Raw genomic sequence first — 24937 nt, 5'->3', positions numbered from 1 at the left:
ACCGCCTTCCCCTGAACTTGCAATTGCAATATGATTGTGAGTCAAAGAAAATACCAGAAAATCTTAGTCCCAGTTAGAGACCTTTTAGAAAACTGTAAAACCATATACTATACTGTGTGAGTTATTATGTTACTTAATAAATATATTTCTGGGCTCAGCCGTGTCGCTCCGTGAAATACGTTCCTTTAGTTAATTTGAAATGCAAGCAGAAACTCTTACATTAACATTATTCAACTACTTAAGGTGCTCTACTGATAAATTTAAGTCAGCATAAGAACCTCTATCTTTTATTCTTTTATTCTTCTTCCTAGGTATTTGAAAAACTCAACTTCATTAACCTTTTCTTCATATATTACATGATCCTTTTATCCATACTCTACCCTGATTGTTCCTGTTTTTCTTTGATTAATCTCGAGTTCAAGATATATGATACATTCTGTTAAGCAAGTAGCCTTTCTCTGCGCAAAACACTATTTTCTTCCATTTGTGCTCTTTCAACCTGAATTCCCCTATGTATCCACCCCTTCTCATTGCAGTTATTGAGCCCTTATAATTCTTACATTAAAATAAAGGCTAATTTTTCTTTGATGAAATTACTGGCTTTACAGCAACAGCATACAATGTGACAAAGTTAACCTTATAACCCAAATCCCAGTCTTTGCATAAACTAACTTTTTTCTTTCATAGTTTCTCAACAAAATTACTTGATACACTAATCTTTTTTCTGTGCTGATATGCAGTTACTAAATACTTAATAATGTATATATTAAAGTATTGATTAATTTTCCATGTAACATACTAAATAGTACTTAATAATGTATATATTAAAGTATTGATTAATTTTCCATGTAACATACAGATGTTCCAAAAATTCCCTGTGTGAAATTTCTTGTAAGTCCCACTTACAAACAGAACCATAAAGGCTGACACTACAGAAAAATAACTTAGTCCCATTATATCCAAAAAGGGAATACAATATTATTGTCTTTCACTGGAAAATGCATAAAGAATGCTCATTATTACTGAAAACAGGATCCAACCTTGATTAGTAGCAAAAATTAAGGGTGGAACCTAAAAGCAATTGTATAGAAGTGATACTTCAGTGAGGAACTTACAATGTGATGATGGCAAAGAGGACCAAAGTCACTTTCAAGCAGGTGATAGAGCCTGGTTTGCGAGGTCGGTTGTCACAGCATCTTGTCAGAAGATAAAGCAGCAGCACTAGCAATGTAAGGATCAATATCCCAGCAGGTACAGAGCCAATGATGCCTAAACTCTAGAAAGCAAAAGTAACAGCATGATGACAAGCGTAAAAACAATATAAGGTTAGGTAACTATACTCTGTTTTTTTTCATCTGTCCATCCGCCTGTGGTGTTTTCGTATGGTAACACTGCGTCCCGGGCTTTAAATATTTACGCTGTGTGTAAGTTTTAGGTAAATAAAAGGATATCTGGGTGTACATTTGCAACTGAAAAGTGTTTTAATAATTTACTGTATGCGAATTACATCGTTAATATTCGAAATAGGATATTGTTATTATTGTTGAATGTAAGCTGAATGTAAGTACTATCTAAAGCCCGGGACGCAGTGTTACCATACACAAACACCACAGGCGGGTGGACAGATGGAAAAAAACCGAGTATAGGCACCTATATGGTTTTTGGTCAAACTGGATAGCTACTGAGGTTTAACACTAATTGTGCCGTAATTCGAATTTTATTAAATTTGTTGTACCTTATATAAATGTCTAAGTAGTATGCCTAGTAAACTTCAAGTACACTCTCTCTTTCATGGAGCAAAACTTTTGAAGATACAACGAGAGCCCAGAACTGACTTCAGTAAAATGCTTACCCTACAGAATATGATATTGTTAAACTACAATAAAGTTTTGTACATACTTACCTGGCAGATATATACTTAGCTATAGTCTCCGACGTTCCGACAGAATTTCAAATCTCGCGGCACACGCGACAGGTAGGTCAGGTGGTCTACCTTACCCGCCGCTGGGTGCGGCGTATGAACCAATCTATCTCTCCAGCCAGATTTTTCTCTTTTCCACCTGTCTCCTGAGGGGAGGCTGGGTGGGCCATTAGACGTATATATCTGCCAGGTAAGTATGTACAAAACTTTATTGTAGTTTAACAATATCATTTTTGTACATGAACTTCCCTGCCAGATATATACTTAGCTGATTGGCACCCTTGGTGGAGGTAAGAGACAGCTAAAGTAATAAGGAGAGATAGAAAAACAACTGATGTTGTAGGATATAAATAACCTTGGTTCTTACCTGTTCAGGCAGAAGACTTCATTGATATTATCTCTGAGTCTGCGTTGCCTGGAGAGCTACAGCTAGGACGTGACCTGATGCTGAAAGACTCTCGGATCTACCACTGGGATATGTGATCCCTTTGTGTGTAGAATCCAAGTCGGATCCTGTTAAAGGGAGTTCGTTCCTATCTTAACAGGTCCTAACCACTACTACTGCAAGGAGCAACACCTCATCAGACCACCTAACCAAACTACTAAAGATTAGTATTACGACCTAAAGAGATGCCTTCATGCATCCTCTTTAAGGCAACCAACAACAACAATACAAGGGGAAAAATTTATACTACTAAACAAGGATGAGTTCCAGCTCCATGCCCCAGCACTGAATCCGCAGATACGTACGGGCCCAAGGCGAAGCATTTTTCGTAAGTGATTCTCACATCACGTAAGTAGTGGTTCGCGAACACTGACTGACATCTCCAGAATGTTGTCTCCATCAGATTTCGCACGGACATATTCTTGTTGAAAGCCAGAGAAGTTGCTATGGCTCTTACTTCGTGTGCTTTCACTTTAAGAAGCCTAAGATGTTCTTCTCTGCAGGATCCGTGTGCTTCTTTGATGAGGCTTCTCAAGAAGAAGGACAATGCGTTCTTCGACAATGGACAGAGTTAAGGCTCTTTTACTGAACACCACAGGACCTCTCGGTTGGCTTTCAGTTGCTCTTTTCTTCTAAGGTAGTATTTCACCATTCTCACTGGGCAAAGAGTTCTCTCGGGTTCTTCTCCTACCAAAGAAGATAACCCACGAATCTCGAAGTTCTTGGGCCATGGACTTGATGGGTTCTCATTCTTTGCAAGAAAACCAGGAAGGAAAGAGCAAATGAGAGAGTCCTCCTTAAAACCCACATTACCATCAATCGCCTGAAGCTCACTCACTCTTCTGGCGGAAGCTAGAGCCATCAAAAAACAGTGTCTTCCTGGTAAGGTCTCTGAATGAGGCTGAATTAGGGGGTTCAAACCTAGAGGACCCAAGGAATTGAAGGACTACATCCAAATTCCAGCTAGGTGTCTTAGATACTGCATTTCGTTGTATTACGACCTAATAAGGTCCTGTAGGTCCTTATCTTCGATAAGTTGAGGCCCCTGTGCCTGAAGACATTCGCCAACATACTACGATAGCCTTTAATCGTCGAAACGACTAAGCCACATTCTTGTCTTAAGAATAAAAAAGAAGTCTGCAATTTGATTCACAGAGGTACTGGAGAGGAAACGTTTATTCCTCTTGCACCATCTTCTGAAGACATCCCACTTCGATTGGTACACTCGTAAGGTGGAAGACCTCCTCGCTCTAGCGATTGCCTTAGCAGCTGCTGACGAAAAGCCTTTCGCTCTGACCAGTTTCTGGACAGTCTGAAGCCAGTCAGACTGAGAGCGGGGAGGTTTTTGTGGTACCTGTCGAAGTGGGGCTGTCTGAGTAGATCGCTCCTTAGAGGAAGCGATCTTGGGAAATCCACTAGCCATTCCAGCACCTCTGTGAACCAATCTTGTGCTGGCCAAAAGGGAGCTATCAAAGTCATCCTCGCGGAAATCGACTCTGCGAACTTTTTTAAAGTCAACCCCACCCAGAATCTTGAAAGGGGGAAACGCGTATACATCGAGTCCTTTCCAATCGAGTAGGAGAGCGTCTATCCCTATTGCTCCTGGATCCGAGATGGGCGAGCAATACAGATCCAGTCTTTTGTTTCTTTGAAGTTGCAAACAGGTCTAAGAGAGGCCTGCCCCACAACTTCCAAAGGCTCTGGCAAACATCTTGGTGCAGAGTCCCACTCTGTGGGAAGGACCTGATCTTTCCTGCTGAGGAGATCTGCCCTTACATTCCTTTCTCCCTGTACGAATCTGGTGAGAAGTTTTATCCCCCTTTCTTCTGTCCACAGAAGAAGATCTCTTGCTGGTTTCGTACAGAGAGAAGGAATGCGTCCCCCCCTGTTTTCCTGATGTATGCCAGAGCCGTGGTGTTGTCCGAGTTTATTTGCACAACTGCTCCTGTCACATCTGACTCGAACTCCTTCAGAGCAAGCCACACGGCTATTAGGTTCTTTCTTGTTGATGTTGCCAGGAAGACTGGTCCCCCCCCCAGGTTCCTGACACCTCTTTGGTTCCCAGAGTCGCCCCCAACCAATTTTCCGACGCATCGGAGAACAACACCAGGCTGGGGTTCTGGGATTGAAGCGGCAGTCCCTGCGAGAACTTGTCGGGATCCGCCCACCATGCTAACTCCTCCTTGATTTGAAGAGAAATTGACAGGGAGAACTTCAAATCCTGAGAAGGACGACTCCAATTCCGATGAAGAAAGAATTGGAGCGGTCTCAGGTGCAACCTTCCTAGGGAAACAAATTGCTCCAGTGAGGAGAGCGTCCCCAGCAAAGACTCATCCACTCCCTCACTGTGCATACTTCTTTCCCTAAGAAGGTTGTTACTTTTTCGAGTCCCCGGGCTATCCTCTCCTGTGACGGAAAAGCCCGAAAACTCAGAGAGTTCATCTGGATCCCCAGATAAACGCACTCTTGAGCGGGAATCAGACTTGACTTCTGTAGATTGACCAGAAGTCCTAAGGAATAAGTCAAATCCAGGGTTTTCTTCAAGTCCTTCAGACAACGATCTCTGGAATTGGCCCTTATAAGCCAATCGTCGAGATAGAGCGAAATCCTCACCCCTTCTAGGTGAAGCCATTGTGCCACATTCCTCATGATGGCCGTAAAGACTTGGGGGGCCGTGGAGAGGCCAAAACACAGGGCCCTGAATTGGAAGATTCTTCCCCCCATCATGAATCTTAGAAACTTCCTCGAGGAAGGATGGATTGGTACGTGGAAGTAAGCGTCCTGTAAGTCCAAGGACACCATCCAGTCCCTGGATGGAGTGCTGCTAACACCGAGGCAGTGGTCTCCATCGTGAACTTCTTCTTTTCGACGAAGAAGTTCAGGGCGCTTACATCCAACACCGGTCTCCATCCCCCTGAGGATTTCGGAACTAGGAACAGGCGGTTGTAAAGCCTGCCGAAAGATGATCTGCCACTAGTTCGATCGCCTCCTTTTCCAGCATCTGATCTACCGCTAGTCGGAGGGCTTGATTCATGATGAGGTCCCTGTAATCTGGCCGTCAACTCCCTCGGGGTATTCGTCAAGGGAGGCCTCGAAGAGAACGGGATTAGATAGCCCTTCCTCAAAATTGACAGGGTCCAGGCGGATCTGCCGTCTTCTGGGCCCAGACTTCTGCAAACTGTAAAAGCCTGGCGCCTACAGTTGTCTGAAGGACTTGAGTCTTACTTGGGAGGTTTGATTGACTTCGTAAAAGTCCTCCCTCTTCTGTTTCGGTTTGCCTGACCTCTGAACGGAAGAGGATTTAGAGGTAGATGCCCCTCGAAAGGGTTTCCTGAGAGGTCGGCTTAGCTTTTCTTGTCTTAGTCTGAAGGTAGGCGCGGTTTCCTTGCAGACTGTGCTAGCAGGTCCTGCGTAGCTTTGGCAGAGAGAGCCTTCGAAATGTCTGAACCAGGTGTTTAGGAAACAGCTGTGTAGATAGAGGGGCAAAAAGCAAAGACGATCTCTGAGCATGTGAGACCGACTTTGTTAAAAATGAGCAAAATACTGATCTTTTCTTCAAGAGCCCCCTGCTCCAAACAATGAAGCTTATTTCGCTGGCCCATCTCTCACCGATTTATCCATACAGGATAAGACACAATTCAAATCCTCCGGAGAAAACGTGTCCGGTCCTTGAGTTTTCTTGGCTAGGACTCCGAGGGACCAATCGAGAAAGTTGAAAACTTCCAAGACTCTAAACATGCCTTTTAGAATGTGATCCATTTCATTCATTGCCCACGTTGTTCTGGCCGAATTCAAAGCTGATCTTCTAGTGGCGTCTACTAGTGTCGAAAAAATCTGCGTCAGCTGACGACGGAAGGCCAGTCCCAAGGGTTCTCCTGTCTCATACCAAAATCCTGTCCTTCCTGAAAGCTTCGACGGAGGGGAAGGCAAACATTGTTTTCCCCGCTTCCTCTTTAGTGCGCATCCATGAACCGAAACTCTTGAGCGCTTCTTCATAGAAAGAGTCGGCTTCATTCTCAAGCACGAAGATCCTTTCGTTGCTTTCGCTGTGGAGAACAACGAGTGTGGAGAAGGAGGAGCAGTAGGGCTCAAAGACTCTCCGAACTCCCTGAAGGAGAAGCTCTGTGAGCTTCTTGTACGAAGAAAAACTGCTGCCGATGATTAGTTTCTTCCTCAGGAGGCTTCCTGGTCTTCTTGAAGAGGAGAAAGAGGATGAGAGAACGAGGCTGATTATCCTTATGAGAATCCTTAGATGATTCCTCCTAGCTGGGGTACAGTGCGATGAAGGAGACAAACGTCTTGAATGAGGAGAAGATTCCAAAGTAGAGAGGCGTACAGGAGAACGACGAGTTGTAAAAGACGGACGCTTATCCGAAAATTCTTGTCTAAACTCGCATTCCTTCCTAAGTGCAGACAAACTCTTAACATCAAAAGAGGAAGGACCTCCTTTCTCTAGAAAGACCACGGGTCTATCCCTAGGGGAAAACTACGTAGAGGGAGAGCGCCTGCTAAGATCCTGGCGCGATCGTGAGGAGGAGCGGCTACTAGGCGCCGAGCGCCTATCTGGTTACAGGGCGCTTAGTGGAATCCTGGCGCCTACCAAGCGGCGAAACGTTGCTAAAAATAGGGCGCCTTTCAGGAGCAGGGCGCTCGAGAGGCTCTTGAATGCCTACGAAGCGGAGAGCGGCTGCTACGCTCCGAGCGCTTAAACGGAACAGGGCGTTCGGCGAGATCTTGGTCCTTACCGAGGGGGAGAACGTCTGTAAGGCTCCGAGCGCCTAACAGAAGCAGGGCGCTTGAGGCGTTCTTGACTTCTAGCAAGAGGAGACCGATGAGGAGTAGGGAGTCTCGAGAACGAAGAGCGCCTACTAGGAGAACGAAGCAACCGAGGATCAAGGTGTCTTTCTCCAGGCGAACATCTACTAAAAGAATGACGCTTACCAGGAGCAGGGCTCCTACTAGACTCTTGATGTCTTACAGGGGAGGAGCGAACTCCATGCGATGAGCGCCTACCAGTCACGTTATCCGACGCCCGACTATAGTAGTCGGAAGGAGAAGTGCGCCTACTTTCAGAAGGGCATTCCCTGGGTTCTCTGAGAAGACGAGGAGAAGAAAGAGAGACGGCGACGACGAACCAAGTCTTCTATGACCTGAGCGACTCTCTCTTCTTGCACGAACTCTAGAAGAAGGAGAAACAGAAGGGGCTGAGGTCTACCCGAGGCAGGAATCCGATTTGAGGAAATTATCTTCATAGTCCAAGGAGCGCCTATCCGTCGAATGGCGTCTCGACACCTCCGAGCGGAGTGGTGTTCCTCTCGTGAAATGTTACGATGAGTAGAAGAATCCTCAAAAGAAGGAGAACGCCGATTACAAGGAGAGCGCTCTTCCGACGAAACGCGCTTCGATCTCTTGATCGGGAGCGACGAATCCTTCCTTCTACGCGATCCTACGATGCTAAGGAGTCCGCCAAGGCTGTGATCTGAGCTTGTAGGCCCGCTAGTACTCGAGAAGGAGAGTCTCCAGGATCTTCTTCCGAAGCAAGCTCAGCGCGAGGCGCGGGAGGAAGGAGGGCGATCACCGGATCTCCTAGGCTTCTTTGCTTGCACGGAAGCTACATCAGAAAAAGTCTTCTGGGCTGGACGCTAACGTACTGAAGGGAGCCTCCGCAGCCCTACTTCAACGGCTGACGCCTCCTTAGAGCTCCACCCACGCTTCGGCGAAGGAGAAGAGGATGACGAAAAACACTGGCGCAGAGTATTCTTCTTCTTACGATCCAAGGCAGCCTGGGAGCGAACTTCAGGATCTGCCTAGGGACGCCTGACCGGTGGGGGCTCTCCCTAGCCCTCCTGCGGCTTTCGACTTTCCTCCTCCACTGGAACTGGGAGTCTGGAAGAGGTCTAGGCCTGGAGGCACTAAGGAGCCGGTCAGACGCACCCTCCACATCACTGGGTACACTGCACTTATCATCACTGACACTCTTACCTTGCCTCATACGAAGATTCTTGTCTTCCTTAGAACACAAGGAAGCTTTTGAGGCCGCCGCCTCCGAAGACGAATCTACGGCTTCGGTGCGGGGAGCAGGAGCTGAGACCTGGGAGGAAGGTTCTAAAACTACATTAAGGTTAGTTTCATTCTCACTCATTCTCGACCTGCTCGAGCTCCTTGAAGAAGCTTTACGTACCCTATCCCTTTCAAGTTTCCTAATATAAGAAGAAAGAGCCTTGTATTCCTCTTCGTTCAAAACCTCACACTCTTGACACGGGTTACTAAACGAACATTCATTCCCCCTACATTTAACACAGAAAGTGTGAGGGTCCACCGCAGCTTTCGGTAACCTCACCTTACATCCATCGGTCACACATACTCTAAACAAAACCGGAGTTTTGGAAACAGAATCAAAATCAGACATTCTACAGGAAAATCCAGCGCAAAGTCAATAACGGTCCACAATCAGCGTATGCCAAGCCAACATAGAGCGAATACGTCACCAAATGGTTCAAATCAATCTCCAGGCAAGCGAGAAATGAAGAAGATATCGGAAGAAACGACAACAGTTGTTATCGCTTCAGCGACAGAAAAAAAATCTGGCTGGAGAGATAGATTGGTTCATACGCCCGCCACCCAGCTGGCGGGTAAAGGTAGACCACCTGACCTACCTGTCGCGTGTGCCGCGAGATTTGAAATTCTGTCGGAACGTCGAGACTATAGCTAAGTATATATCTGGCAGGGAAGTTCATGTACAAAATTGCAACATTATTTCCACTATCAAAATGGTATGGAACAAGATGAAGGAAATCTAAGTTGGGAGAGAAACTGCAGTACAAAAACAACTCTCAACATATTCTTTAGCTTTTTTTAGTCTGTTGTACAATGTATCGGATGTATGTCCATCTTCAGGTTATGTGAAAATTAAAAGTAGTTATACATTTATATTTTAAAAAACATGAAAATATATATCAACAAATTAAAATCGAGAAAAGATAAAAATGAGATTCAGTTAAACACACCTGCTGCAAGCAAAGTTGCCTGATTCAAGCTGGGTTTCTTTCTCTATATAAAAAATCTCTGATAATCTTTGCTCTGTTTTAACCAATGCTTAACGTAAAATATTAAACCAGAATTATTCAAATTACTATTGCAAAAACCGTGGAAATGTTCCCTTATGGCGGACGGAGGTGGCTAATTACCTAGAGGTACAAAGGTGACAAGTTTTCTGAACTACCCACGCATTCCCAACGGCACTTTGGGCACAAATTTATATACAAATTGAAAAGTTCGCCTTGTGTATCAAACGAAATCAATAATTTAATATAATGAGAAGTAAAACAGACTTTAAAGTGTAAAGATTCGAATTGTGTTTTCCAGTAGTTTTAGAAAAAAGTAAAGGAAACAATGACTAGCTAACTTTGGTCAATGTTTGCATGTACATGATGCAAATTTGTGTCAGAAGTGTAGCTCGGAATATGTGGGGGTTCAACGAATTTTGTATACCAGAGTTTCTAAACGGAGACATTGGTTTGAATCAAAGACCTTTTCTACTTGTAGGAAAGTCACCTTAGTCCTCCATCATACATGACGACTGTCAAGGCTTTTGCTATATTAACTTGAATCATCCTAATTTTTGTAAAACTCGGTTGAAATCGAGCTCAGAGATTTTTCTGAGAAACTGAAACCCAGTTTGAAATTAGATGACTCTGCTTTCAGCAGCAGTGTTCTAACTGCACCCCATTTTTATCCTTTCCCGAAATTCATTGGGTTAATGATATATCACTTTATATTTTTTTTACGTGATATAAATGGATACTCTTAGTTTCTACAGAACCTGAAGCTGGGCTGTGTCTTAAACATTGTACAGCAGATACTAAACAAAAAAAGAAAATGTCGAGGGTTATTTTGGTACTGCCGTGGAGACTACTTTGGAGCAATTGTGAAAAATACATTTCATCTTCTTGGATTTATCTATGGAACAGTCTTACTGACATCATACGGTTATATACAATATACATTTCCAAATCTATACTTAGTAGAAAAAGCATTACCTGCTTTGGCCATGTAGGCTGCTTGTTCATTTCTATAAACAGAATCGATATAATTTGCAAATGACTAAATTCTCTTATAATTCTCGTCTAGATTCTAAAGGTTTGCCGCCTTTATTACACTAAGCAATGGTGAAATTAGCCACCTTTATCCAGCTTAATCTGATCCGTGAATGGTACAGACATAAAACTGTGTAACAAATTTTTTACTTCAGACCAATAAGTAAATTGTACTTTTGTGGAATTTTGTTAAATTTCTTAAAAGTTGCGATTCTAATCGTCACACTAAACTTTAGTCAACTGCGCTTATGGAGACTTTCAAAGAGTCCCTTGAAACGTTTAAAAATCTAAATCTACGAAAACCATTTTAAAGGTATGGATCTGACAAGAGGTCCACCAACCTCCTGATAGACAGGCGACAGAGGGTCAAAGGTCGCGTTCACGAAGTGGAGGGTGAGGTTGATGTGCGGAGCCTTGTGGAACCAGTCCACCCAGAAGACGTGCTGAAGGACAGCCTCTGACGTCACGCTGTACCCTTCCGTGGCCATGTTTGCGGGGATGGATTCCTTTTGCCCTGGTCAGTGAGTAGCCGCTGCCGCTACTCTTCCTCTGGGGTAGTCCAAAGACCACCTAGGGCAGCTGCTACTGCTACTGCTGCTGCTGCTGCCACCACCACCACCGCCGCACCGTTCACACCCGCGTCGACCGCCACCGAAGGCGACTCATCCTGGAAACGGGAGTAATTGTGAGTGTTAAGTTGTGCTTAATGCAAATATCTAATGCCTAATATGTATAAATGAGAGAGAGAGAGAGAGAGAGAGAGAGAGAGAGAGAGATTTTCAAATGTACTTGCAAGGTAGCCACAAGCTCAAATCCTCAAGATATATAGGTACCAAGTAACTATTTCAAAATCAATCCAGACTATAAAGTATCAAGTCCAAATAGTAGCTGGACGTTTCTAGACATACCAGATAAAACCCACTGTGGACACACTTTTGGCATTTAGCATCACGTACAACATTTGGAATATGGAGACAATATTTTTTTTGATAAAATTAATTCTCAGCGAATTGGTTTGCAAAAGCAAATGAATGCAGAAGCAACAAAACCCTAGAAAAAAATGGTCCTTTCTGATCAGTTAGTAAATGTTTGAACAAAAGCAATATTATTAATGAGATGATGACTGAACCTGGAGATACTGTATATTGCACCTGGCTTTCATAAATTTATTATTATTATTATTATACTGGCACTTTTTATCGAGCTAATTTCCCGTCTGCCAAGTCTTTCCGATCCCTCTCAAACAGCAGAAGGAATAAAGGCTCTGAGAAATAATACTAGTGATATTTTTAGGCCTACTCTTCAATAAGAAAAAAAAAAAAAAAACTTCGTTTTCCATTGAAATAGGCTGAAAGAAAAGGAGTGAGGTCTCTGCGAAAGAAAATTCTATTAAAAAAAAAAAGTTATCCCTCCCAAGACCAGCAGGAAGCGACCTTTGTGACGTAAACGCTTAAGGGTCAATATCCTTTGAGTTCGCAAGAATAATACTAAAGGTTAAATTTGTCACTCTTCTTCTTCACTTTCCCTGCGCGACCCGGACAATGGTGCCACGATCGAGATATTGACTCTTTGTGTTTCAGCCTCTCTCTCTCTCTCTCTCTCTCTCTCTCTCTCTCTCTCTCTCTCTCTCTAACGCAGGCTGTCAGAAATTATTGTACAAGTTCCATTCTCTCGTTCTGGAGCCATAAAGAGAAAACGCTGTTTAAAGTAGAAAGGCAGTAAGCCTTTGCCAACAAAAACCACGCTAGAGTATCCGGATGAAAAACAAAATGGGAAAAACCGAAGGAAAAATGAAAGGGGTATTAAAATGATTAAATGAAAGGACTTAAATTCTAATACTGTGAGTTTTACGCACCATTTATTGAACTGACTGAATCCCACCTGCAGGTGTGTCAGGTGACGAGACACGCGAGATGACGTCTTTCCAGAACCCTTAATTAGAAAAACGATTCGAGTATTTCCCAGGTTTACTTTTGCATGGGTATTCGAGGCAGCGCCTCAGTGGCGTAATCGGTATGGTCCTGGCATGCCACCTTGATGGCCGCGAGTTCGGTTCTCGGGCATTGCATTGACGTGAGAGAGATGTATATTTCTGGTGATAGAAGTTCACTCTCGACGTGGTTCGGAAGTCACGTAAAGCCGTTGGCCCCGTTGCTGAATAACAACCACTGGTTCCATGCAACGTAAAAACACCATACAAACAAATAATGAGCATTCGAGGGACGAGCTAACGAACAAATCTCTCGTGGTAACTAATATAGCCTTGTGAGCAGTCCCTAGAAATAGCAACAAATAGGTCAACATATTTTTTCCACTTCAATTGCATTAAAATCTCTCTCTCTCTCTCTCTCTCTCTCTCTCTCTCTCTCTCTCTCTCTCTCTCTCTCTCTCTCTCTCTCTCTGCAACCGTCTTTATCTCAAGTAATATTTCTTAGACTTACGAAATACATGAAATATTTACGAGTGTGCTTAAATTCAAGTCGTTTTCCTTGTTGTCTTGATGAGATTTCTTCTAACAATATTTTTTATTCTTGTTATTGCACTACTATGAGGTCAATCAATTCCGCGTGATTTTTATGCTAAAACAACATCCCGAAAAAAATGTATGTAAGTTATACTATTTTTCTTTTATATGTATACCAATAATTGTAGTACGTATACAAAAACAATAAATAATTTATGTATATAATCTTTCTGAATATCAGTCTTATAAAACAGCTTTTAGCGAGAATATGAATACCAGACAATGAAGTAGAAGATGATCAACTTACGCCAAAGAAAAATATGTAAAATGTATGAATTCTGAGGAACGTCAAGTTAGAATATAGTCTTGGAGGTAAAGGTAAGATTGCCCACCTGCGCCGGCAGAACCACATTTGTTAATAGGACACTAAATGCCACAAAGGGACTCGAAGGACTCTCTTGTCCCCTCTCATCTTCCTCCCTGCCTCAGTCCAGCAAATCCTCTGAGGACGACAGTTGCAAGATCCTGAAACTCCTCTCTCTCTCTCTCTCTCTCTCTCTCTCTCTCTCTCTCTCTCTCTCTCTCTCTCTCTCTCTCCCCTTCTCTCTCTCTTTTACGATATTTTTCTTAACCTTCAAATGATTTTCAAGTTCATGTCATATATAATTTTATATATATATATATATATATATATTATATATATATATATATAAATACGTATATATATAGTATATATATATGTGTATATAGATAGATAGATAGATAGATAGATAGATAGATAGATAGATAGATAGATATAGATAGTTCTGCTTCAGACACAAATCAAGACCTTTCCCCGTGAAACAGGTCGAGGGAGGTTACGGGGATCCGAAAGGTCGAACTTCACCACAACGGAATCGGGACGTGTTCCAAACGCGCAATCGATTGACATCTTAGGCATGTGACATGGCACTGGGCCAGGATGCTAGCGAGTGCCAAAGTGAAGAAAGTCCCTCTGGATGAGCCTTACCTGGGACTATGAAGGGGATACCGGATGGATACGCTGGATATGCTTATGTGAAAATGGTCAGCATTCAGGCATACAATTTCGAAGGATGTCATTATTTCCGCACACTTTGCTCTTTTCTCAACTACGGTCAAACAGGGACCACTTTTTTTTTTTTTATTGACTTCATTGTCTAACTATCTATCTATTTACGTATACAAGCGCACGCACGCACACACACATATATATATATATATATATATATATATATATATATATATATATATATATGAATATATATATATATTTATATATATTATATATATATATAATATATATATATATATATATATATAATATATATATATATAGAGAGAGAGAGAGAGAGAGAGAGAGAGAGAGAGAGAGAGATTGAATAGTATAGAGTTTAGGCCAAAGGCCAAGCACTGGGACCTGTGAGGTCATTCAGCGCTCGAAACGAAATTGAGAGTAGGTACGTCTGAAAGGCGTAACAGGAGGAAAACCTTGGGGTTGCACTATGAAATAACTGTTGTAAGAGGGTGGATAGCAAGATAGAAGAAAGATCAGATGAAAGGAGGTACAGTAAAAGGAATGAAAGGGGTTGCAGCTAGGGGCCGAAGTCACGATGCAAAGAACCTTTAGTAATGCCTACAGTGCACGCAGTGAGGTGCACTGACGGCACTATCCCCCTGCGGCGGTCTCACCCTGTTGTGGTTATTTAATTAAACATAAACAGATTTGTGGGACGAGCACTGAAATGATTTTGTAAGAAGATACAATGCGCTCTGAAGCATTCTAAAAAAAAATCATTAAAACCTCAAACGTATTTTCCAATTTAGTAAAACCAGTGGCATTTTCATGAAGCGAGTAATTATATAAAAAAAATTTCTTTTTTTAACAAAAGACTGTACTGTTTACTTTCCACTATGCAATTTACTTTCCGGTCGGCTTTTTGGCAATATGAAATCGTAATCGTTGCGAGACCATAAGGGTTTTTTTTTCGGCAACCCCATTTCTTAATTGCGTATCCGTAATCACATCCAATAAGGCGTATGTTATGGGGAGGATATTGAAATGCCGTCATAGTTCATCAATACCACTTCATACCATGCCTGTACCAACGCTTACTACCCACATACAAACAATATTTTTTACACTGCTACCTTTTTTTTTTAAGAAACAAAAACATGTAAAAAGCAAATGACGCATTAGGGAGCAGGTCCAAAGAAAAATAGTACAAAAAAAAAGACGTTAGCCTAAAGTTACCAACCCAGTTTTTTTTTTTTTCATCTCTCTAACCCTTCTAGAGGGATTAAAGGGCCTCCTAAGGTCCTTTTCTATTGTAGTCCCTTCCGTCTTCCCTTCCCTTTCTCTGAGGACGCCTCCTTTGCCCTGAAGGTCTGCTGCGGCATGTATACAATCATCCACAATAATGGAGAGGGCCACGTGACCCTAACTATGACATTACGTAGGCGGCTCGGAGATGTCAACACTGGGGAGTCCATCTTTAAATTCACTACGAGTCAAACACAGAGATAAATATTAGAATATTGAAACGGTATTTTTAGAATTATTGTGCTTTTAAAATACTCTAAAAAGTGCGAGGAACAAAAATACGTACATTATCAAAGGCGACCTGACATGAGTTGTTTATCTTTTAACGTCATCATTAGTTTGCATGGAATAGGGAAACTTCTCCATGGAATCTCCAGTCTTTAAGATATATATATATATACTATATATATATATCTACTATATATATATATATATCTAATATATATATATATATATATATATATATATATATATATATATATATATATATATTATAATATATTATATATACAGAGAGAGAGAGAGAGAGGGTCTCTTTCAAAACATTTGTGAATAGACTCCTGATCGAGGGAGTGCACATATCGCCAAAACTCCGATACAAATCCGCAATTTATTTATGTATTAGGATGAAAATGTAAAAAATAAATAATGCGCTTGTTAAACAGCACAGAACAATTAGTTCTAACAAAACTATAGCGTATTTATGTCAATTTTCGTTGGTGAAGCAAGGCTCTAGTTGACTGCAGATTTTAGCGCGTTTTAATTCATGTTAAAAGTTAGGAATATAATGTTTACAACTTATGGGTGACGGGAAAATCTTGCACGCGTCCCGAGTAAGCTGGAGGTCGGACCACGCCTTCTTAGCTCATTACCCTTTTGCTCGTAAAGTATTTAGTGAATGTATAAGTATCGATCCCAACCAAAAATCAATTTCACTGGAATCATGAGTCTGTCATGGGTTCTTAAAGTCTTAAATGACATAGTTTCATCCATGATTTTGCGGATAAAAATAAATCAAGTTTATGACACAACCTCACGTTTCGTCTTTGACACTTCTTACCCTGAGCTCATCTCAGTGCAACTCACCGCCTCTTGAAGTGACAGTTGTTTGGCATCTCAAGAAGTGATCCGTCATCAGGTGGTAATTGGTATTCCATTTTCACGTCCGTACGAAATAACCGCACAAGATTTCAAGTTGGAGTTTCTGAATGACAGCACCTTGAACCTTTAAGGCTACCTACTCCGACCCCCTCCCCCAAACTCTCTCTCTCTCTCTCTCTCTCTCTCTCTCTCTCTCTCTCTCTCTCTCCTTTGTAAATCACTAGGCCAAACAGAAAAAATGGAATTTTCCTGGCTCGTGAAAAGAAAATTATTCAAAATATGGAACACACACACACACACACACACACATATATATATATATATATATATGTGTGTGTGTGTGTGTGTGTGTGTGTGTGTGTGTGTGTGTGTGTGTGTGTCACGTTCGCAATACTACTGGCCGTGCGATCAGCTAATTGAAGCAAGGTTGGAAGCCGTCGGCATATAAGCTCCTTGAAGGTCCACGCATGAGGGCGTGGGTTCAGCAACTCCATGAGAAGAATACTGGTGATAAGAAAACTATCTATTTGTAAAATAAGGAGAGAGAGAGAGAGAGAGAGAGAGAGAGAGAGAGAGAGAGAGAGAGGTGGGGCGAGGCGAGAGTTATACGTGGAGAACTACGCTAATTATATATACATCACACGTAAGTCTAGTTAATACAATATATCCTGAGTGAATATGAGGTTCACAGCAATATCTGGAGCTCATGCATGCTAATTAGGAAGATGAGTATCAGAGGGCGGACTCTGGCTCGCGGCCTGAACGAAGAGGCGTGATTGAAACAAAAGACCCAACAGGAACCCTTCAACACACAAACAATCTGCCTCCTGTGCTCTTGGGTGTCTACTAAACTCTCTCGATCAATCCGTGTCCATCCACTGAAGAACTTATTACCGTTTCTGTTGCAGGCAATGGGAAAATAAATTGAGAGGGATTTCTGTGGCAAAGAATGTGAAAATAAATGTAAGGAGCTTCTGTTGCAGGCAATGGGAAAATAAATTGAGGGGGATTTCTGTGGCAAAGAATGTGAAAATAAATGAAAGGAGCTTCTGTTGCAGGCAATGGGAATATAAAGAGGGATTCTGCAGAATGGGTATAAAAGGAAAGGACTTCTGTTGCAACAATGAAGAAAATAAATTGAGAGGGATTTCTGTGGCAAAGAATGTGAAAATAAATGAAAGGAGCTTCTGTTGCAAACAATGCGCGAAAATAAATTAAAAGAGGTTTAAAGTGCTTTCACAAGCATCGCCAGACTTGAATGTAAGGGAACAATTTTGTTAATATTAACCAGACGCTTATTTTCATGATTATCAAACAGACGCCTTCTCTCTACCTGGCAGTTTTCTCCTCATCAAAAAGTCTTGGAAACCAAAAAAAAAAAAAATAAGACAGCAAGAGATCAGAAAATTAATATTCTCAGTGCGGATATGAGCGTGCATGAACGTTGCCACTAATTAATGTCTCAAAAACAAATATAGACGCCTTTTGAATACTAGTTCAAGTAGAACCCTGCGTATGAGATTAACGAAAAAAAAGAGAGAGAGAAAAAGCAAGCAAAAAAGAAAGAGGAGGAAGAGCGAGGACGCTTAGTACCTCAGACAGGGATTCGTGATGAAGTAGCAGACAGGAGGCGGCTATAGAGGGCTATAGATCGATACGTGAAACAAAGCAGGAAGTGTTGGCCACTTTTCGGATAAATTTCTATTTCGTTTGAGCCTTTCGTAAATTAATTATCATAGTTTCATTTCGGCCCATTACGCTTTAATATCTGAAAATTGTGGTCATGGGTAGAAAAAAAAAATGGTTCGAGAGCCGATAATAAAATGAAATCCTTTGTTGTTCGGTAACATGATTTTCTCTGCGTGCAGCGTAGGAGGTGAGGTACTTGCAAATAAATAGCTGACGTCCAGTGTGCGAGAAACACCTTGAATTTACTTCAACTGCCATGTTTCTGCATAAGCCTCCCCCTTCCCCCACCTCCCCCTCCCTGTCTCTTTCTCAATTTACTTCTTTTATTGTTCCCGGCCTCATCAATTTCCCTATAATTTCCTGAGTTCTGCTGGGTCATATTACACCGTTTCCTTCGTCATCTGTTCGTTTGTTTATTTTTCTTTGGCCTCTCCGCGTCTGGTGTTCCTCTGCTCGGCGTCCTGTCGCTATCTGTCGCGGTAAATTTGCGACCATCTCTTTCAACTAACAAGGTAGACACGGTCTGATGCAGCCGTAATCCTGGCGGCTATTAATAGTAGGTTAGCTTTAAGTTCGTGGTAGTACTAGTAGCATCGACGGCAACAGCGGCAGTAGCAATTGTAAAAGAGGAGGGGGAAGAACCACTTTCAGTAACAGTAGTGAATAAGTGAGCGGAAGCGTTGGCCGTCGAAATAAGGTAAAATCAAACAATGCAACGAATAAGTTATCTGCTATAAACTCGGGTTACATTCGACAGCTATAGCGACACTACCGACGGTCCTTCATTTGCCAGAATACAACACTGGATGGGAGAAGAAAAGAAACCTACCCTGATGAGGACAGTCGCTCGCGACACGCTGTCCAGAGATGGAAACATTTGCATTTTACGGCGACGGGGGACACTGGAATCATGTACAGAAAATGGTCAATGATGCAGAACGTGTTACCGAGGCGGAAATGATTGCAGCTGGCGTCCCCATAAAGCCGATGTGTTTCTGCAGCCAGAGAGAGCCAAGCCAAGTCAGAGCGATGCAAGCTCTCTCGGGCTATGGTCCACCAGTCTGAAAATGTCTGCATACATTTTCCTATAAACACGGGACCGCCCCCCCCCCATTTTTTTTTTTTTTTTTTTTGCGAGGTCTATCACTGCCTACCTGGTGATGGGTTGAATATAAATTTGCAGTGTAGCGTGGTATTCCGAAGACAGCAGCTTTCATGAATGACTGCACCCACTACATTCCTCCGTGTCATTACCAAAGAAAAAACGAGCCATCCATAGGGTAAAAACTCTCAAAGTTTATCTTCTCTTGGTGTGAAGGCTCCCCGCTTGGGCAAACAAAAGGCCTTTATCTGCCCTAGGCTTAAACAGAAGAGAAGGAAGGAAAAGAAGGCATAAGAATGGGAATGATAACCCCAGGAAATCCTGCACCAAACCACTTTTCTGTTTTTTGTTTCTGCTGACTTGGCGTAGCACTCCACTCCTTCAAAAAAGGTCAAGGGTCAAATATATAAGCAAATTAATGGTGCTATACAGTATAGATAAAATTACTCAAAGACTATACTGTCTCCTGAGTTTAACAGAACATTCATGTATTTGCTTATATACATTAAGTCATAAATTAAAAAGTTTATGCAATCATCTAAGCTTCGTCACTGCTCTAGCTGAAAGGTTGTTGATTTTTTTTTAAATAAAAAAATCTGATTTTTTTCTCAATGACAGAAATACATAATGATAAGACCTTGTTGCTTAATATAATCAATATTAAAATTGACTCCGTTTCATTGGATATCAATAAAAGATAACTAAACACGACGAAACCTTTTGCTCAAAGGGATCTTCTTCGTCGTCCTTACATGGGTACAGCAAACCTTTAGAGCACAAAAGGAATCCACATTTTATGTAAATAAAAAATGATCAAACTAAAGAGGAAAGTAGTTGTGCTGTGGATCGAACAGAGTAAATAAAAACGAGCAGGTAGAGGTGGGCGGGACGTTTTGAAAAGGCGACAAAACGTAAACGACGAGGCCACGTAAGGAAAGTTGGGAGGGGGGGAAAATAACGCTGAAGAATCTAAAAGCAGAAGGGAGACAGGAATAAGGGGGAAGTTAACCCCTCCGTGGAGAGTCCTCCAAGGGCTCTCTGTCGCATCGATCTCCCAAAACAAGAAAAGGGACTATGGGAGAAGGACCTTATTGCAAGAGAAGACCACCTGAAGAGGGGCCCTGAAGGCCCAACACACCAATGCCCTTTTGATTCAATAACAAGGAGGAGAATGATGATGATGATGATGTCACAGAAGATACGAGATAAAGTGCTCACCCATGCGAGAGGACGCAGGTACTCACTCCTCCTGCGGCAAAATGCTCCAAACACACATTCCCTTAATGAGATCACTCATCTTCATTAGCTGTATTCATTTTCCTCTTTTGATCTTCCAGGTCTCCCATCTTTTCAAACTCACCGTTAAGTCTGTTCCAGTTTCTAAGCTATGGGATAGAATGTGCGCTCGCAAAGCATGTCAGTCAGCAGATCAAGGGAGATCAAAGTAGTAAGTTGTGCTGTGATATATCACAACGAAGACTCATGCGGGTAAACCTAAATACTATTTTCTTGCAATCAGAATACCATGAAAGAAATACATACTTACATACATTCACAACTTGTGTATAAAAATTAATATTTCGATACAAACACACACACACACCTTGTGAATAAACGCAGTCGCTTATCGTTCGTTTCTTGCAACACATTATTAACCAAGAGAAACTTGAAGAAATTCTTCCATATTACCTTTCATCACACCAGAAGACAACTTTCAACTCGAAAACTCAGCATGACTGAAATATACATCTAAATATACTTGTAATGATGTCTTCCTTAATCAGTTTGGTATTTTTCTCTACTCCAGATCTGTTCATACAAACTATTAATTAATTCTTGTTATTACTATAGTTTAAAAAGACCACCAAGTCGCATTTCTCGACCCTGTTGGGGACACGCCCCCAAGAAATCGTTCTAAAATAAGGAGTGAAAATTGGAGCCGGGTAATGGCGAAGAAGTTGGAAGAAATCAAAAGTTATGGATGAAAAGTTAAAAGGCGGAAAGCAAGCAAAGAAAAAACCTTGAGTATCCCCTAAAGTGGGCTACGTAAACCACACTGGCAGCAGTAACCTCTCCTCCCCTCCACTTTTACCGCAGTAACCCCCTACTAAAAGGAAAAAAATGCGACTCTATGGCCTCTATGGTACCTAAATTTATATAAGCAATCACTCTTGCGTCCTGTCTGGGGCGTTAACTCTTCGTCGATGGCCCATAACTGACCACTGGTTTCACCACACGCTAACGACGTCAGAATTAAGCCATCACTTCCATTTATCGCTGGCGCTATGGAGATGCAGAAATTATGGCTGAGCCTGTGTAAAGAACATGCTAGGTTACCAGATATCTATGTATAGCTTGCCTTTTTATTAGCGGGGGTAGGGGAGGAGAGGACGTAACTGTAAATAAGGAATAATTGGCAATGCTTGAGAGTTTATTCCCCCTGGGGAGTAGTGCCGTCAACGCACCTCACGCGGTGCACTGTAGTCATTACTTGAGGTTCTTTGCAGAGTCCCTTCAGTCCCTAGCGGCAACCCCCTTTCATTCCTGTTACTGTACTTCCATTAATTTTCTCTTTCTTCCATCTTGCTATCCATCCTCTCCTGACAATTGTTTCGTATTGCAACTTCCAGGTTTTCCTCTTCTTATGCCTTTCACAAACCTTTCTACTCTCAGCTTCCCTTTCAGCGCTAAATGACCTCATAGGTCCCAGCGCTTGGCCTTTGGCCTAAATTCTATATATTCCATTCCATTCCTTAAGAGTTTTTGTTGTAAATGTTAGTTTTTCTTCATAGGATAGATACAATTTTCTTCATCGGGAGCAGATGTAACAGGAGTAACTGTTACAGGAACAAGTTTTTATGATTCCAAAATGCTAAGAATTACCGGGTCTGCAAAGACAAAAATCAAAATCAAAGGTGGCCCGCAATGTGGGTGTTGAATACGGTAGGTATTTAGGAACCTCAATAAATTAGGAAAGGTGTAAAAGTTCTATCCGCAAAACAACGAAATGGTAAAGTAAATTGTCCAACCGGTAAAGTCATTATTAAGCGACAGCTTGGAATCCTAAAGAGGAATTGTAAAAGAATCCCATGCAATGGCAAAGATGTATCAAGCGCTAAAGAAAATTACAATGGCAGAACGCTCAAGATTCTTGAAGTGTCGTCACCATTGAAATCGTGACTCGAATACGTTTGAAGTTCAAACAAGCAACAAGTTACTGCTACTGTTAAGAGAAAACAACTAGAAGAGAGGTTGACAAAGGACAGTTTCGAGAGGTAGGGGCATCAGAACCTAGGAATACTTCATAAGCTCAAAACGAACCTTGCTCTGAATTATTCAGGGGCAGTGTCAGGTCCCGGCACCTCACACGGTCGCGCACTCATTGTTCCACGTACTCTCTCAACCTTTGCAGCCGCACGAAACTGTCTATAGAGCCTTTGCGAACAATTATCAAAATGCTCCAGTCACTACCTGCAGCTTGTGTAAGCACGCAGGAACAATGAAGGTAATGATCATATTGTCATATGAAAATGACGAAAGGGTAATAATAAAATACAATCAAAAAATAACAAATGAATGTAACCATTATCTGGCACGTAGAATAAGACCATTTAAAACAATGAGAAGGGAGATTTCAACCTTCTCATTTCCATACCCCTGTGTAAAGGGCTTCACAAATCGGGGATCGATCAAGTGGGATCTTTTAAGTCAAAGTAACCCCCAATTGTCGTCTTTCAAGTTCATGCAGTCCAAATATATAGATTGTTTGTTTGTATGGTGTTTTTACGTTCCATGGAACCAGTGGTTATTCAGCAACGGGACCAACTGCTTTACGTGACTTCCGAACCACGTCGAGAGAGCTTCTATCACCAGAAATACGCATCTCTCACACCTCAATGGAATGCCCGAGAATCGATCTCCCGGCCACCGAGGTGGCAGGTCAAGACCATACCGATCGCGCCACTGAGGCGCTGCTCCAAGTCTATAGAGATGACGGGGGTGAAAAGGTCCAAATCAAGGAAGGTTACGGGATACATCTAAAACTGGACTACTTAGGTACAACAAATCTGGCTTTCGAGCTGAGGTAAATTCCAAGGCTCTGGGTACACAACACGAGGAAGCTTTCCAATTCTAGAGGAGAGCTGGGAGAAGCTAAGCTTCCTTAAATTAGTGTGTGTGACTCTTGCAAATGCGGTTCCTCTCCGGAGAGAGAGAGAGAGAGAGAGAGAGAGAGAGAGAGAGAGAGAGAGAGAGAGAGAGAGCTTCGGGTTTAGAAGTTAGAGCCGGGTTTTCTAGATGGGTCGTTTTTACTCTAACCTTTGCCTCCGTTAGCCCGCAACGGAGGCAAAGGTACACGCCAGTACACCTCATGCGGTGTACTGTAGACATTACTTGAGGTCCTTTGCAGTGTAACTTGGCCCTTAGCTGCAACTCCCTTTCATTCCTTTTACTGTACTTCTGTTCATATTCTCTTTCTTCCATCTTACTTTCCACCCACTCCAAAGAATTGTTTCATAGTGCAACTGCTTTGAGGTTTTCCTCCTGTTACACCTTTCAAACCTTTCCACTATCAAGTTCCCTTCCAGCGCTGATTGGCCTCATAGGTCCCAGCGCTTGGAGTGGGGCAAAAATTCTACATTCCATTCTAACCTTTGGGTCAGCAATTGCCAACCCTTTTTCACGCGAGCCCAATCATGCATATCTAGTCGAAACCGCGATCCCACCCATTTTTGTATAGTATATATATATATATATATATGATATATATCTATATATATATATATTATATATATATATATATATATATTTATATATATACAGTATATACACATTGGAAATTTACTTTTTGTAGGCTTTAAAAGTAATGGACAAGTATATTTATTATCGGTACAAGAGAGGTACCGTGGTGTTGGTAAAATCCACGAAATGAAAATCCCTCATTTTATGGTGGTAACAAATTCAAAAGCTTAATGTTGATAAAAAAGAAAAATCAGTTTCCGAACTGATATTTCGTCATATGCATCACACATCTTCAATACGAATTTTTTTTCATCGCAACTGACAATTTCACTATAAGGGAAAGAGGAGGAGGGAAGGGACCAAGGAGAGGAGAGGAGGAGGAGGAGGAGGAGGAGGAGGAGGAGGAGGGTTGCACGCAAGGAAACATGAGGAGGAGGAAGAAGAGGGAGATAAGCAAAAAGGAAGGGATGAGGCAAGGAAAGGAGAAGAGGGAGGGGGCTATGAAACAGGAAGAGAGGGGAGCTAATGAAAGAGGGGAGAGGAAAGAAAGGAAAGAGGGGAAGGGACAAGGAAAGAAGAGGAGAGGTGAACTAAAGAGAGAGAGAGAGAGAGAAGGGAGCGGCCGACGAAAGCGTGAGGGAAGAAGGCAAGGAAAGAGAAGAGAGGAAGGGGACAAAGGAAAATAAGGGGGAGAAGTGGTAAAGAAGGGGAAAGAGGAGTACGCAAAGAGAAGGAGGGAGAGGGAGAGGGATATGGAGGGAAGTGTAAGAGAGGCTCTTCTGGTCCCCCCCCCCCCTCTCTCTCTCTCTCTCTCTCTCTCTTTCATCTTGACTTCCAAAACCTGCTTCTGGAAATGCGAATAGAGAGGAGAGAAGAGGAGACGAGACAGACGCAGACGTGAAGAGAGAGAGAGAGAGAGAGAGAGAGAGAGAGAGACCTTTTAGGTTTTAGAAGCCTTGATTGTGAACGCGATATTTATCTTTCACTGACATTATCTGGGGGAGTGAACGGCTTAGATTTCAATATAGTTACACAAAT

General features: G+C 42.2%; 2 protein-coding genes across 14 annotated transcripts in view; both read right to left on the bottom strand.

Moving 5' to 3' along the window:
- Positions 1 to 24937, bottom strand: part of LOC135222681 (protein tweety-like) — a 241845-nt gene that overhangs the window by 82488 nt on the left and 134420 nt on the right. For all 13 annotated transcript variants that reach the window (XM_064260849.1, XM_064260857.1, XM_064260847.1 and 10 more), the window contains 2 exons: positions 10804 to 11129; positions 1116 to 1276 (listed from right to left, as the gene is read on the bottom strand). In XM_064260849.1, coding sequence (XP_064116919.1) covers positions 1116 to 1276; positions 10804 to 10950 — 308 coding nt within the window. In that variant the 5' untranslated portion in view covers positions 10951 to 11129. The remainder of the gene's footprint in view (positions 1 to 1115; positions 1277 to 10803; positions 11130 to 24937) is intronic.
- The window catches only part of LOC135223054 (spore coat protein SP65-like), a 130316-nt gene continuing 116379 nt past the window's right edge, over positions 11001 to 24937 (bottom strand). The window contains exon 4 of the mRNA XM_064261562.1: positions 11001 to 11129. Coding sequence (XP_064117632.1) covers positions 11001 to 11129 — 129 coding nt within the window. The remainder of the gene's footprint in view (positions 11130 to 24937) is intronic.

Source organism: Macrobrachium nipponense, chromosome 8 (genome assembly GCF_015104395.2).
Source record: "Macrobrachium nipponense isolate FS-2020 chromosome 8, ASM1510439v2, whole genome shotgun sequence".
In the NCBI taxonomy this organism is placed as follows: Eukaryota; Metazoa; Arthropoda; class Malacostraca; order Decapoda; family Palaemonidae; genus Macrobrachium; species Macrobrachium nipponense.
This window is presented reverse-complemented; position numbering and strand designations above follow the sequence as displayed.